Source organism: Cydia splendana, chromosome 2 (genome assembly GCF_910591565.1).
Source record: "Cydia splendana chromosome 2, ilCydSple1.2, whole genome shotgun sequence".
Classification (NCBI taxonomy): domain Eukaryota; kingdom Metazoa; phylum Arthropoda; class Insecta; order Lepidoptera; family Tortricidae; genus Cydia; species Cydia splendana.
Genome location: NC_085961.1, coordinates 26,684,339 through 26,697,421, shown reverse-complemented (window position 1 = coordinate 26,697,421; position 13,083 = coordinate 26,684,339). Strand labels below are relative to the sequence as shown.

The 13,083-nt window shown below is 39.1% G+C and overlaps 3 protein-coding genes across 44 annotated transcripts in view; 1 reads left to right on the top strand and 2 right to left on the bottom strand.

Moving 5' to 3' along the window:
* The window catches only part of LOC134806074 (AN1-type zinc finger protein 6), a 254,528-nt gene that overhangs the window by 66,529 nt on the left and 174,916 nt on the right, over window positions 1–13,083 (top strand). The window lies entirely within an intron of this gene.
* Window positions 1–13,083, bottom strand: part of LOC134806060 (protein tramtrack, beta isoform) — a 552,198-nt gene that overhangs the window by 502,762 nt on the left and 36,353 nt on the right. The window contains exon 5 of one of the 42 annotated variants that reach the window (XM_063779295.1): window positions 568–1,537. The exons of 38 other annotated variants lie outside the window; for them this stretch is intronic. In XM_063779295.1, coding sequence (XP_063635365.1) covers window positions 1,251–1,537 — 287 coding nt within the window. In that variant the 3' untranslated portion in view covers window positions 568–1,250. Of the gene's footprint in view, window positions 1–567; window positions 1,538–8,542; window positions 8,908–9,521; window positions 11,493–12,659; window positions 12,956–13,083 lie in introns of those variants that run through there. 3 more of the 42 variants (XM_063779280.1, XM_063779291.1, XM_063779297.1) reach the window with 3 other exon arrangements.
* LOC134806078 (uncharacterized) lies at window positions 1,855–6,206 on the bottom strand. Its single transcript, XM_063779347.1, has 4 exons — window positions 5,685–6,206; window positions 5,105–5,260; window positions 3,383–3,543; window positions 1,855–2,936 (listed from the first exon to the last, which is right to left on the bottom strand). Exons 1-4 carry the CDS (start codon window positions 5,725–5,727, stop codon window positions 2,898–2,900), a joined length of 399 nt encoding a protein of 132 aa, XP_063635417.1. The 5' UTR covers window positions 5,728–6,206; the 3' UTR covers window positions 1,855–2,897.

Here is a 13,083-nt window from a genome sequence, read left to right as displayed (position 1 = left end):
TCTGTAGGCCACGTCATTCGAGCTAGTATACCTACCGAAACATCGGGCATTCACATCGAGTTCCGTCATTAAACATAAAAAACCAGCATCTAGTTAACTAGTGTAGATACCTACCTACATAAGTCGATACGCGTGTAAGATACCGGTAAATACGCAAACTACAGAATGCCAATGATCTTAGCTTAGCAGCTAAACAAGTAAACAACGCGCACGTGCGGCGCGGAGGGAGGGGGGACGTAACAACCGGCAACCTAAATATCAAAATTAGGGCATTCAACGTAACTAGGCTGCACCCGAAAGGCTGGCACGCCCACATCCCGTGCCCTGCCGAAGTTTCTTCTTTCATAACTTTATAGGTCGTATTGATCCGACACAACTGCGCAAATCATGTCGCTCCCGGATACGGTATTGCAACGCAGTATCAGGAAAACTGTGCCTAAACAGATCTATATTATGTTTCTGGGGCTGTGTAGGCCGCGCTCGGCGCTCGCCTCCGCGTGGCTCCCACGGCGAATCGGCTTCTGTTGCTATTATAATTTAGGGGTTACTGAAACGCTTTCAACTAGATTTTAATGATAATATTTTTGTAATTGAAACTTGTCACATGAGCGAAGTAACATAAAATAATACATTGTTTAACTTAACATTTTCGAACTCGTATAAAAATACAGGTCATGTCATTTAATAAAAAACTTAGCAGTTTCGTCTCGAATCTGCCTCTAAATTATAATTTAATTATTAATATAAAACGTTAAGTACCTACGTATGAATTAATTAAGTATAATATCCTAACACTTTTCTCTTTCAAACCTTTTATTTTTATAGGAACTTCGATATGATTTATAATTTTATGAAAACTTCAACAATATTTTTCATCACAATGTGAGAAGCTGCTTGGTAGAAAAAAAAACAATAAAAATCTCGTAATGATGTATATAAAAAAAAGTAATATAAAATACAAACAAAAAATCAAATTTAGTTGTCCTTAATCTACTTAGCTAATAAAAAAAAACCGTCCAAAAAATCGATTTGTGGTAAACGTAAAAAAAATATAAAATAAAAATATCACAAATGAAAATACAGTTTCAGCTACCTAGCAATCAACGTTGAGAACTTCTATCAATGTACCCATCCAATGGCATATTAAATATACCAAATTATCCAAAGCCTTCAGCTTATAAAACAAGCCTTTGCACTACAAAAAGTCCTAGGCCTGTTTTATAAAGGATCTAATTCCCTGCTAGTCCGGGCTACCTGTACCGGTGGTACACGTCCTTCCGACGCACGTACTTGCCGTCCGGCGTGAAGTAGTAGTTTGGCGGGCGGTGTATGTGCCGGCCCCGCACCAAGAACAACACGTCGCCCTCCCGGCCCATCGCAGGCGCCGTGATCACGTCCGCGCGGCATCCCGCCATGTCCCGCGACGAGCAGTACCACTGCTTCCTCCCGTGAGCTTGTAAATTCTTCAGGTAGAACGTGTACCCGTCGTGCAGCAGCAGATTCTTCCCCGTCCTCGAAGGCACGTATATCGCCGGGGCTGTATCAAGCGACCGTATCAGTCCATTTTATAAATTGGTCACGGTTTTAGTGACCATGCCGGGTGCCTAAAACCTGATCTGAGCAGTCAATAACCTTTCGGGTTCGGCTACAGATGGCTGTGGGAACCTGGCATGTGGGCGTGTAAGGGCTAATGAATTTTAAATTACTGACTCTACATTACTATACAAGTCATTATTTAGTTGACTATACGAATGAAAGGTGAACGCAAGTTTATTAAATTAAAATTAGCATCTAATATAGATATAAAGCGTGTGCCTAAAAGGTAGTAAAGGAGTATAAGTAAAACCATGTCCATCCAGTATCGGATCTTTTTAAATATTCATCTAGTAATAAATAGGTTTCCATCTAAAACGGTATGGTAACAAAACAAATAATGAAGACAATCAAAAATAACAAAATATACATTATACTAGTAGGTAATAGACAATTTAAATCTGATAGGCCAATCATACGATTATTACAATATAAATATAATAAATGGTTTTATTTTGATACAAGATAAAACGAGACCATGGTATTAAATTACTAATAGGTATCTATTGTATACGCAGTAAAAAGTTAATATCGTTTTATTATTTGTGGCACATAATTTATCCTTGCGGTAGAACAACACTCGACATGAAATATTGATAGGAACTGTCAAGTGATCTAAAGTACGTAGGTATCGATAGTCCGACTATATATAAAATTACGGCGGTATCTAGTCCTTTTCTCGTTGGTTTTAGGGACGACACTGCGTAAAGTATACCAATTTGAGAGACATGTTATAATTACAACTGTAATTTAGGAAAAATAGAATGAGGATATTCTTTGAGAATATCTCATATTGTAATAAAACTTGTGACATTTAAATACAACCGTACCCTGATTTTATAGGATATGGATTTGACTAGGAACCACTATTAGGACGCCAATTTCGCAGAAATTTCTTTTTACATCGCCAGGTATAGAGACATACTCGACGACCATCTCTATCTTATTCACTTACAAGGCAGCTCGATTATGGAAGAACGTCAAGCGAACCGTTAAGAGCTTACCATTTCTTGATAGACTAGACTTACCTGAGGGCCCCGAAACACAATGCTTCGAGCGTACACGCCCGACGCTGACGCCGGAAGAGTGCGTTTCGTGGCCGAGGCATTAGCCGGACCGTTGGTCGCGTTATCGAGTATGTCTCTACGGCCTAACACGACTGAAACGGCTATGGAATGTATGAGCTACGAAGTACTGGAGCCAGTGGCGGGCGCAGCGAGCCGCTCGCCGTACAATCTGAACAGCTCATGAAGATGGCGCATGGACACCTGGCGCGAGGCGGCGGGCGCCCGCGCTCGCGGCGGTCAGGCGGCGTGGTTGTGCGCACCCCCTACGGCCACCACCTGCACATAGATGAAGACGAACTTTATTTAACGTTATACATTATGATGTGATGTTATGACATCACACTGTTGTCTGTATTTAGAACTTCTAATAACACAATAAAAGTTCAAAATAGATTGTGAATTATGTACAAAAAAACTGTACAACCCTCGTACAGTTTTTTGTACAAAATTCACAATCTCAGGAGGATAGTATAACATGGTGTAGGATGTAACTCAGTAGGTAGTACATACTCGCGGCGAAGCGTTAAAAAATAAAATTACACCTGTCTAGTGACCTCGCGCTCTATGGCCCATAATGTAATGGGCGAATAACTAGAGTCGGACCACGCTAAATTTTCCTGTCAAGTATGGCACTCCTATTGGACATACTTATATGCATCGTTACGCTAAAGTCAAAGTTAGGGTGACCAGAGTCTACTGCTGTAGTATTAGACAATACCAACCTCGCGATGGAAGGTCCTCAGCGTCGCCGTGCACTGGAAGCGGCCCCGCGCCGCGCAATACCACAGCACCTTGGGCTGGTTGCGGTACGCGTTGTGCGGCCGATACAGGTACCCGTCCAGCATCAGCTTTGGGTACCCCGTCTCGTTGTATATCACGCGCACTGGAAAACCCCAACCGTTAATACAAATTATTAAACAACTGAGCCAGAAGCAATTGTTTGTTTTTTTTATTTGGAACTCTTAGTTGCGCTACAAAAGTTCAGAATAGATTGTGAAATATGTTCAAAATTTTACCTTTTCTAAATTTAGGTAGGTAGAGGTTAATGAAAGAACAATCAGTGATTTTATGTTGAGTATTCAGATGTAACGAAATACTTACAAATTAAAAACAATTGTCTGATTGATCCATTTAGGTACACAAGTATAAAATATAAATGTGGCATTTCCACTTCAAACGTCTATAAAACGTACCTAATGTTTCTAAAAGCTTAAACAAACTATTTACAAATATGTATGAAATACCAACAAGAAGATCCGTATAAAATCAATTGATTTTCCTTATCTTATCTGAGCACAGCGCCTACCTACTGCCGAGGCCGGGAACGTAAAATAATCATTTCCGAGAAGAGACGGCTTACAATCTAATAGAGAACATTTTCATTTAGGCTTAATGAGGTTAATATTTATTATGTTTATTTTTATTGTGTTATTTATTATGTTTACACTATCAGTCACGTTCATATGTTCTAAAAGCTATATTTTAGGATTAAGTAAAACATGCATCAAGTCCTGCTTGTAATTAAAACTATGAAGGAATATAATTCACTAATCTCAATAAATGATAATCTACACATTTTCACCTTTACCGCATGTTGTTCCATATATGGCCGTTATAAATTTTATTCTACTCTATTGACAGCTATTCAAGTACAAATTTAAACATTATATATATCATGCAGTAAAAGGATAATGGCATACATTACACGTGTCTTATACTTATACGATAAAATACTATGTTCTTCCTCATTTGTCAAAACATAGACACAGCACTTTTATTAAGAGCCCATGCCACAGCTAAATAATCGTAATTATTTAAATTTAACGAAAGATATTGAAAAAAGGGGGCCGCTTCTAAAAACTAGTTTGATGTATTCAAAAGGTACTTAAATATACAATACAGTACGTAGCGGCTCCCTTTTTTCAATATCATTTGTTAAATTGAAATAATCACGATTATTTAGCTGTGGCGCTAGTGTACACGTTGATGGGCTCTTAAAATATGCCCCAAGGTAAGTTTTGTGACACCCTCACACAAAGTTTAATAACATATCATGCACTGTTTTAAAGACTACCGCCGACTCGACCAGTGCTTATTCGCTACAACATTTCTTTAATCGCCTAGCTAAATCAAATTGTCCGATGAGAAGGATTAGAAGACAACATTTTCACAAAGTCATGTTGCTCCAAAATTAAACAGACGTGTTCAATGTATAATTATGTAGGTATGTTGGGAATTTACTCATCCGATGAAAAAGGTGAATAGACTTGTGTGCCCATGCCCAGTCTTGCAACGACGACTCCAGTCAGGAAAACCCAGAAAATCAGCAGTTTAGGTACCAGCAGCGCGCCACGCCTTTGTAGGAAACATCTCAAAACAGTACAAGTACCAGTACCCGGCTATATTAAACCCTACGGTGGATCAGATCGTGTGGTTGATCTTACAGCGATGCCTCAGATCCGAGAACACGAGTCGTTTCCCAGCCGTGTGCAGTCTTGCCGCGCAGCCGCGCGCGCACGTCCACCGTCGCTTGCCTCCGTAGCACGCATCCAGGCGGTACCAGTACCCCGCCATCTTGAGTAGCGGACCCTCGCTCAGCGCTGATAACATACCACATTCTTAAAACACATATATTAAGATAAACAAAAACAACATACGTCACCTTACTCCAATGAGAGATCTGTAGGAAAGTATAAGAGTCAAATTTCAAGTTTATATTTTCATGGTAGTGCTACGTTTCCACGGAAGACATCTTCAAATAGTGCAAAAACATTGTGCACGATGGTACCAGATAATAGTTTTTTACTAGATTTTCCAAGCATGTCTCTAAAGTCCAAATGGAAACGTAGGAGAATTCCAAACGTGATTTTTGACCGAAGTTAAGCAACGTCGGGCAGGGTCAGTACTTGGATGGGTGACCGTTTTTATAGATAATGGTACGGAACCCTTCGTGTGCGAGTCCGACTCGCACTTGCCCGGTTGTTTTTTTTGCCCAGTCTATCCAAAAAAAAGTTTTAAACGTACCGCAATAGAAGGTGAGCGATCGACCTCCTTCACGCATCATCATTAGAATGCGTCAAATCTGTCGATGTTACATTCCGAAGGGCTTTATTTGGTAGGTATCGAGCTGACCTTGATCTCAGGTAGGTTGAAACTGATACTTCGCCTTAATTAATCATTCACCTTAAATAAATAACAGAACAGAGCTAAATAGGCAATATGTCTATGGTATTTCATAATATCAAAATATTTCCCTAGCCAAACAGATTGATACCCAACTGACGTGTTTACGTATACTCTCAACTAAATTGAAAACCACTTATCAGTAGGTGTAGGCATGTTAATAAAAAAACAGGCACTGGATAAACATGTTTATCAAATAAAAAATACTGCTAAGGAAACTAGATTCACAAATGACTCAGATCGAGATAAATAATATCGTAAATGTATAAGTATTGGCTTTGGTAAATAAGATAGACTTGTTTCTATATTATTAATACATTTTAACTTAATAACTAAATTGAAAAAAAAATGTATTGCACTGCGGCTATAGTCAATGAACACTCTTTTATGATTCGCGCAAATGTATGCTCAGTAGTACACAAGTAACTGAAACACAGCGCTACTAACGCGTTCAAAAACACCTAAACACCAAGTAAGTTGATGTAGAGTCAGTGTCGAGATATTTTTGAGTCCATCCATAGCGTCGTTATTTTTGCAGAAGAAGCTGCTATTTTTTAATAACAAAACTTCCGTGAGACACAGACATATTGAAAATATTAAAACGGAATGAAACATGTCGAGCAATTTTCAACTTAAAATACGTTAGTGACCCGTTTGAATGTATTTAATATGTCTGCTATTTTTGTTTCCAAAAAATATTATCGACATATGTATTGTCTTATGAAATTCTGTAAGAAAATTTGCCCCATACAAGATAACATAGGTACATATATTCCCAACAAGACAAAACAGGTCGAGCCCAGAGTTAAGAACATAATGTTGAAATCGGATGTTGTACTTTTGTGACTGAACCCTGAAGCTGCCTCTCGCGCTACGCAAACCGTACTCTGTATTATTACACTATTAAATAGGTATTCATAAGACTCTAATATAAAAACTATCGCTCATTATTAATAATCATAAGCTGATACATGTCTGTAGTTTCACCTACGGTACCTACACTACACTACATCTAAATACGTGTTATAAATCGGTGAGTAGCGTTTCATATATGTAATATTTAATATATGATATAATATTTGTCACAAAATTAGGAAAATTTGACTAAATGGTCACTCGAAATACCTTACATCATGAACATATGATAAACAAGGCTAAATATTATGACAAGGGACAACTTGTTTGGTTCGTAGGTAGTATGTATTTAATGTATTTAACTGTCTCGTATACTCTCGGCCATAAATTACACTCGGCAACAGGCCGATCCCTTCCTATAAACAATAGGTATTATGATCAAAATTGTTTTTAAACCATAAGTATTTAATAATAAGAACGACAACAAATATGGATTAATATTAAATATATAGAGCCTAATATCGCAAATATAGTATATTAGCCTGATATCGCAAAATAAAATACGTCTCAGCCGAGTTTCAACCCTAACACCAAAAATATACAGAAGTGTGTGCAATGATGCAACATGAAACGCTACACACTCGTCATAAATATTGGAGTTTTCCGTAACATCGTGGATCAGTCAACCCGCACTCTACGCCGCGGTCAATAAATAGAATTTTATAAAAAGCTTCAACAAGACGGCTACGCTAGACTTAAAGCTATACACTTTGTATACATAATTTCTAAACCGTTAAGAGAATATTGCACATCGACGATATCAATGAGTATAATTATTATAGTCATTGTCGCGTCTTATATAATTTAGCCGCTAAGGCATTGGTACAAGGCGACCTTAAAGCGTTACGAGGGATCTCTTCCCGACGTCCACTTCCAAAGCTTCATTTCATATCGCTACTAACTGCGCTCGATAGTCTTGTGAGTTAGAGCTCGACTGAGTCTCAAAGACTCAAATCGTGAAGGTAAAGAGAAGCCTTCTATAGTGCGGCTTGAGACTTTAAGGCTTCGATGAACCCTAACTAGTTACACTAGCGCTCGACATTCATATACAGCCATTAAAGGCTTCGTCACACAGGCGCGTTTTCCGGGCGGGACGTGAGCGTTTTACATATAAAACGCTCACGTCCCGCCCGGAAAACGCGCCTGTGTGACGGAACCTTAACTGGCAATTCTCAAACATCTGCCTAACCGACCTAGACCTACGAAAATAAATAAATATAATAGTAGTTTATCCCCCTCCTAAAACCTATTGTTTGGAAGATATTAATTAAATGTGGTTTCAAGATACTTCCAAATATAGGTAAGCATACTAATTAAGAATGACTTAAAACTAACAACAAAAGAAAATCATGACCTTTGGCATAATTAACAATATAAAGTATCAGTCTAAACGTATACGTACAAACGCAACAATCTACATTATACAATGCATTTACGTTAACCAGTGTTTATTTACGTGTATGTAGAGTCCAATCAAAATGGGTTATTATTACTTTTTATATACTGTCAAAACTTCCCCGTATCCGTTGATACCATGCAGTTTGATAAATGAGCATTATACATCAGGCAAATCGTGAAAAAATGATGTTGGATTGATAGGACCCAAATAATAAAGTTTAGTCACGATGTCATTACAATACGTCATCAGAGAATTTCTTATTAAACTGCAAGGCATCACGAATTAGGGCGTCACTGTAACCTTCAAACCTAGTTTGGACCAGTTTTAAGTGTGCGACGCTCCAAGTGTGCGGTCACTGCCGGGAATCAAGAAGACCGCGCACCAGGAGGTCGCGCCAGGCCTAGAGCAGCATCGCGGCCGGCGGCGGCGGCACTAGCGGCGCCGGCACCGTCACCACAGCCGGCCGCGGCGCGTGCGCCACTATCTTGTACTTGCCCATCGGATCCACTTCGAACTTTCGAGACTCGTGCTTCGAAGGGTTATACGTGGGCGGATGATTATGCGAGCCCCTGAAGTAGACTAGTCTTCCATCCCTCAGGCACAGCGCCACCTGACAGCGTTCCGCTTTCTGGTAGGAACGGGCACAGCGCCAGGTTACCCTGCGTGGGTGAGAACCGCCATCTTCGTAGAATATATGACCCTCAGCGACCAGGTGCAGCCCGCCTCGCGCTGAGCGGATGTAGAACCAACCTGGGCCAACGTACCACAGTTTAAATAACGTTGACAAATACCACTCGCCTCTAAATTCAACTATATACCTACATTTAATATAATTTAGGTCACCACATGCAAAAAAAACTCTGCGGGTGTTAACTACTCTTTAATTACGACAATATTAATTTTTCATATTTATGTACGTGAAAGAATGTACCTCAGTAAGTTTGAGCACTATCGCTATTCCTGAAATTCCTTGACAATGGTACTGATAACCTTCCTAGAAAATTATGACATCCTTTTCACAAAATCTAGATGGCTGAACTTCTAGATTGGAAAACAAAAGAGTTATTGATTGAATCCGAAATCGAATAACTATTTCTTATGTACAGTCTCTTGTTTCAAAATATTTTACTGAACTTATCCGTTCGAGACATTTGAGCAATATGAGTATATCTGTATCATATCTGTATCTTCACTCTTCTTAATATCATTTTAATTCACACTGTTATCTTCTTTGGTTCTAGGTGCACAGTTTATTCTGTCCCATGGCAAATTGTTCATTTTATACAAATTGCAATGAAACCTAGGCTATAAACATGATAAAGAGAAAAACAGATTAATAGCAAGAATAAATGAAACACAAAATAGTTACATCAGCGCAATATAATCACTTCTTTGTACCTATACACAAGTCTCCAGCTACCAGTACACTACACAGCATAAACAATTCAGGTCTGCCCACAAAAACAGTTGGGAAACCTATAACCCCATTTTGCAAATGTTTCTCACTACATAACTTGTGTCCACATAGGCTACCCAACTCTTTCCACAGTAAGACTAATCCGATCCATGACTGACGCTTAGAGCTACCGTTATTCATAGTACTTTCTGGACTAAACCATAAAATAATATCTTATCACAATACACAAAATAATACTTCCAATATAATACTTCATAGGTTACAAGTAATCGTATACATCTTTATCACTTAAATAGAAAATAAAATCAGTGTAAAATATTATGTTAAACTTGGTAAACTGTCATAATCCGGTTAACCTGCCGATAATGTAAAATACTCGTACCTAAAGTACGTTCGAGGCATAAATCAAAAATAAAAAAATCTGTATAATAAGTACCTATTCACTTTAAAAAATATAAAATGCTCAAAAAAATAACTACGAATAATAAATCTCACTAAAAAAACTTACAACTAGAACATATACAATGAGTATTATTATAAGTCAAGTTTAATAAATGCAGATTCCTACTTTAACAAGTCGTTAGGCAGTCCTACTCGTGTACCTATGACAACGTATGATCCATAATCAACTCTTTGACAAGCACAGCTCCAACCCCTGACTGCAATCGAACCCAACCCGTGTGAGCTGCCGACGGCCGGCACGCTCCGGCAACCTTTTATTTACTTCGCAATATACGAATAAAATCGTTAAAAAAAATAATGTATAAAAATACTTAGGATAATATATCATAAGAGAACTATCACTTTGTACAATAAACTACAACTAATAGGGCCGTTGTGTGCGGAAGATCAGAACTGAGACTCGAGAGCGCGATCCATTACTGTTACACCAAGTTTCAGACAATATGTTTGTTTAGTTATCAAATTGAAGTTCTTTAAATACTGTCAATGATAAGACAAGAGAGAATACATTTTGTACTAATTTTATTTATATTAGCTGCCCTTAGCAATGGAAGCTCTCCGCTCTAGAATTGTCTCAAGTTATTTGTTCACGACGGCCTTTCTATCCTATAAAAGATTCGTATACTTTACACAGCGCAAAATATCTACAACTATTTAAATGTATTCAATTAAATATATAGGTAATACACATTTGATCTCTTTGGAGAATAATATCAAAGACGGTAATAGCGAACTAAAATTCGCATGTCAATGTTCGTATACATGATGTGATGTGACTAAGCTACAATAAGAGTAAGTAAAGTATGTAATCGACCGCCGGCTTAAGGCACGAGAGCAAGATTTCACCCATCCAAATTTATCTTCACCGAAAACTCGCTGACTGACGGTGAAAACTGTGAATTACCATCTAAAGCATCAATCTGTGCCTAACCAACATTCTGTTTAAAAGCCGACGGTCTTGGCTAAATTGAGTCGTCAACGTTATGTCACCAGCACGAAACATTTGGTCATTAACAAGTTCATCGTTTATTTCCGTTGTCAGGACAATCGTCACGGTCCGATAAGAGACGACGGCGACGAAAGGGACGTATTTATCCGCAGCGATAAGTAACATTAAAGCGACCATAATAATCCGCCTGGATATGAGAGCGAGCTCGTGGTTAGAACATAGGTCTGAGTGGGGTGGCGCGGACGCCGCAGGTATGCGCGCTGTTCATCTGCACGACTCGCAGGCCGAAGGTGTGCACAGCGGCGCGGCAGCGTGGGTTGCGGGAACACCGCCACCACACTTTCCCACTGGCCGCGCGTCCGTTAAAGCAGAACCGGTGCGCGCCCACCTCGATGGCCGGCTTGCCACGCTTGCTCAGGCAGTAGCGGAACTGTCCAGGGAAGCAGGGGAACGGGAACGGAAGCCCCAGCGTCGGCGTCGTGGGCGTGGCCACTTCGTTGCCTGCAACTGAACACTCACTAGTTAACACCCGCACTATAAGAACAACCTGATCCCAAACAGCAATAACTACTGGAGTAGAGGGAATAAAAGAAAGGCTGTAATAAAACTGTTTAATAGGTACTAGCTATATAATTTCATAAAAATAGGATTCTCTAGACTAGAATTCTATTCCACAACATCACGAATACTCCACTAGTCTAACTTTTAATTAAATACTTTCAAGTAAGCTCATACAAGTCAATAAAGAAAAAATATCCTTAGACTTAAGCGAAAAAAAAATGTATTGTGTACAAAATGTACAAATATTGCGTTCGCGATATTTGTTAAAGATGTGTAAAACTAAGTAAACATCATTTCTTATATTGCTGCATTCCCATTGTCCGCCCTAATAGTAAAAAAAGTAAATAATGTAGAAAGTGACTCGGATATAGTAAATCTACTGTATCCTCACCAAACCTATTTCTCTCTCACTTCCACGTGAGTGAAAAAATTATGACAACCAGTAATGTCCCAATTTGTCACACATATGTAATTAATCAGGCACATACTTTGTACAGATGTAGTGCATAATTGTTTTCCATCGTATTTTCTCGGAAACGTTCAACCGTTCGTAGGAATTTGTCCTATTAGTTCAGTCAAAGTCAGGACTTTTTGTACCGAGACTAACTGAAATAACAAGACACGTTCGTAAGTTTCCGTGAAAATACGATGGAAAATAATTATGCACTACATCTGTAAACGTAAAATAAAACGAAAAGTTTAATATTTTATGTATATTTCCTAAACGATTTTATTGCACAAACTTTTTTTTGTCGACATTGTCGACACCGGAAATGAAGTTTTAAAATTTGGCATAGGACCGTGCCCGTCCATTGGCAAGCCTCGCTTTTGGAACAAGGAACTCTTTAACCAGATATTTTTACCTGACTAGGTACCTACATAAGTTTAATTTTGACTAATTGTAAATATCACATCCCTCTATTAACCAAGAACCATCAGTCGAATAATAAAGCTTTCCATACAGTCAACGACAAAAAATATGAGTAAGCTTTTTCTTGTTACAGGTGATAGGTACTATCTTGAACCTGTTTGACGCACCGAATGATCACTTCCATAAATAATTAAAGAATATAGGTATTAACGCAACAGTAATATAAGACCCTGCTCTATATGAAGTAGACGAAAAAGTTAGGAAAACAATCCTTCAAAAAATGTATCAAGGGACAGGGATTGCCGTCTAGCCTTTGGAATCTTAGGCAGCCTCGCCCTCCTCTTTTTGACGTTGTGCATATGCGAGAAGCCCATCGCGACGACCCTGTCACAGAGCGTGACGACGTAGCAGCGGCAGCCCGTGTCCGACTTGATGCACAGCCAGGTGGCGCGGTCGCCGGCCGGGCGCCCGCAGCGTCGGAACCGGTGCCCGTCCACCACCACCACCGGGTTGCCGTGCCGAGATACGCCCCATTCCACTGAAATCACACTTTTACGCTACCTTTGTTTTTTCTTACTGGAAATTCAGCTTTCATTTAATGACATACATCGTAACACAATCACGTTTAGTGATACCATGATTCATTTAAGATGTAGGTACATTATT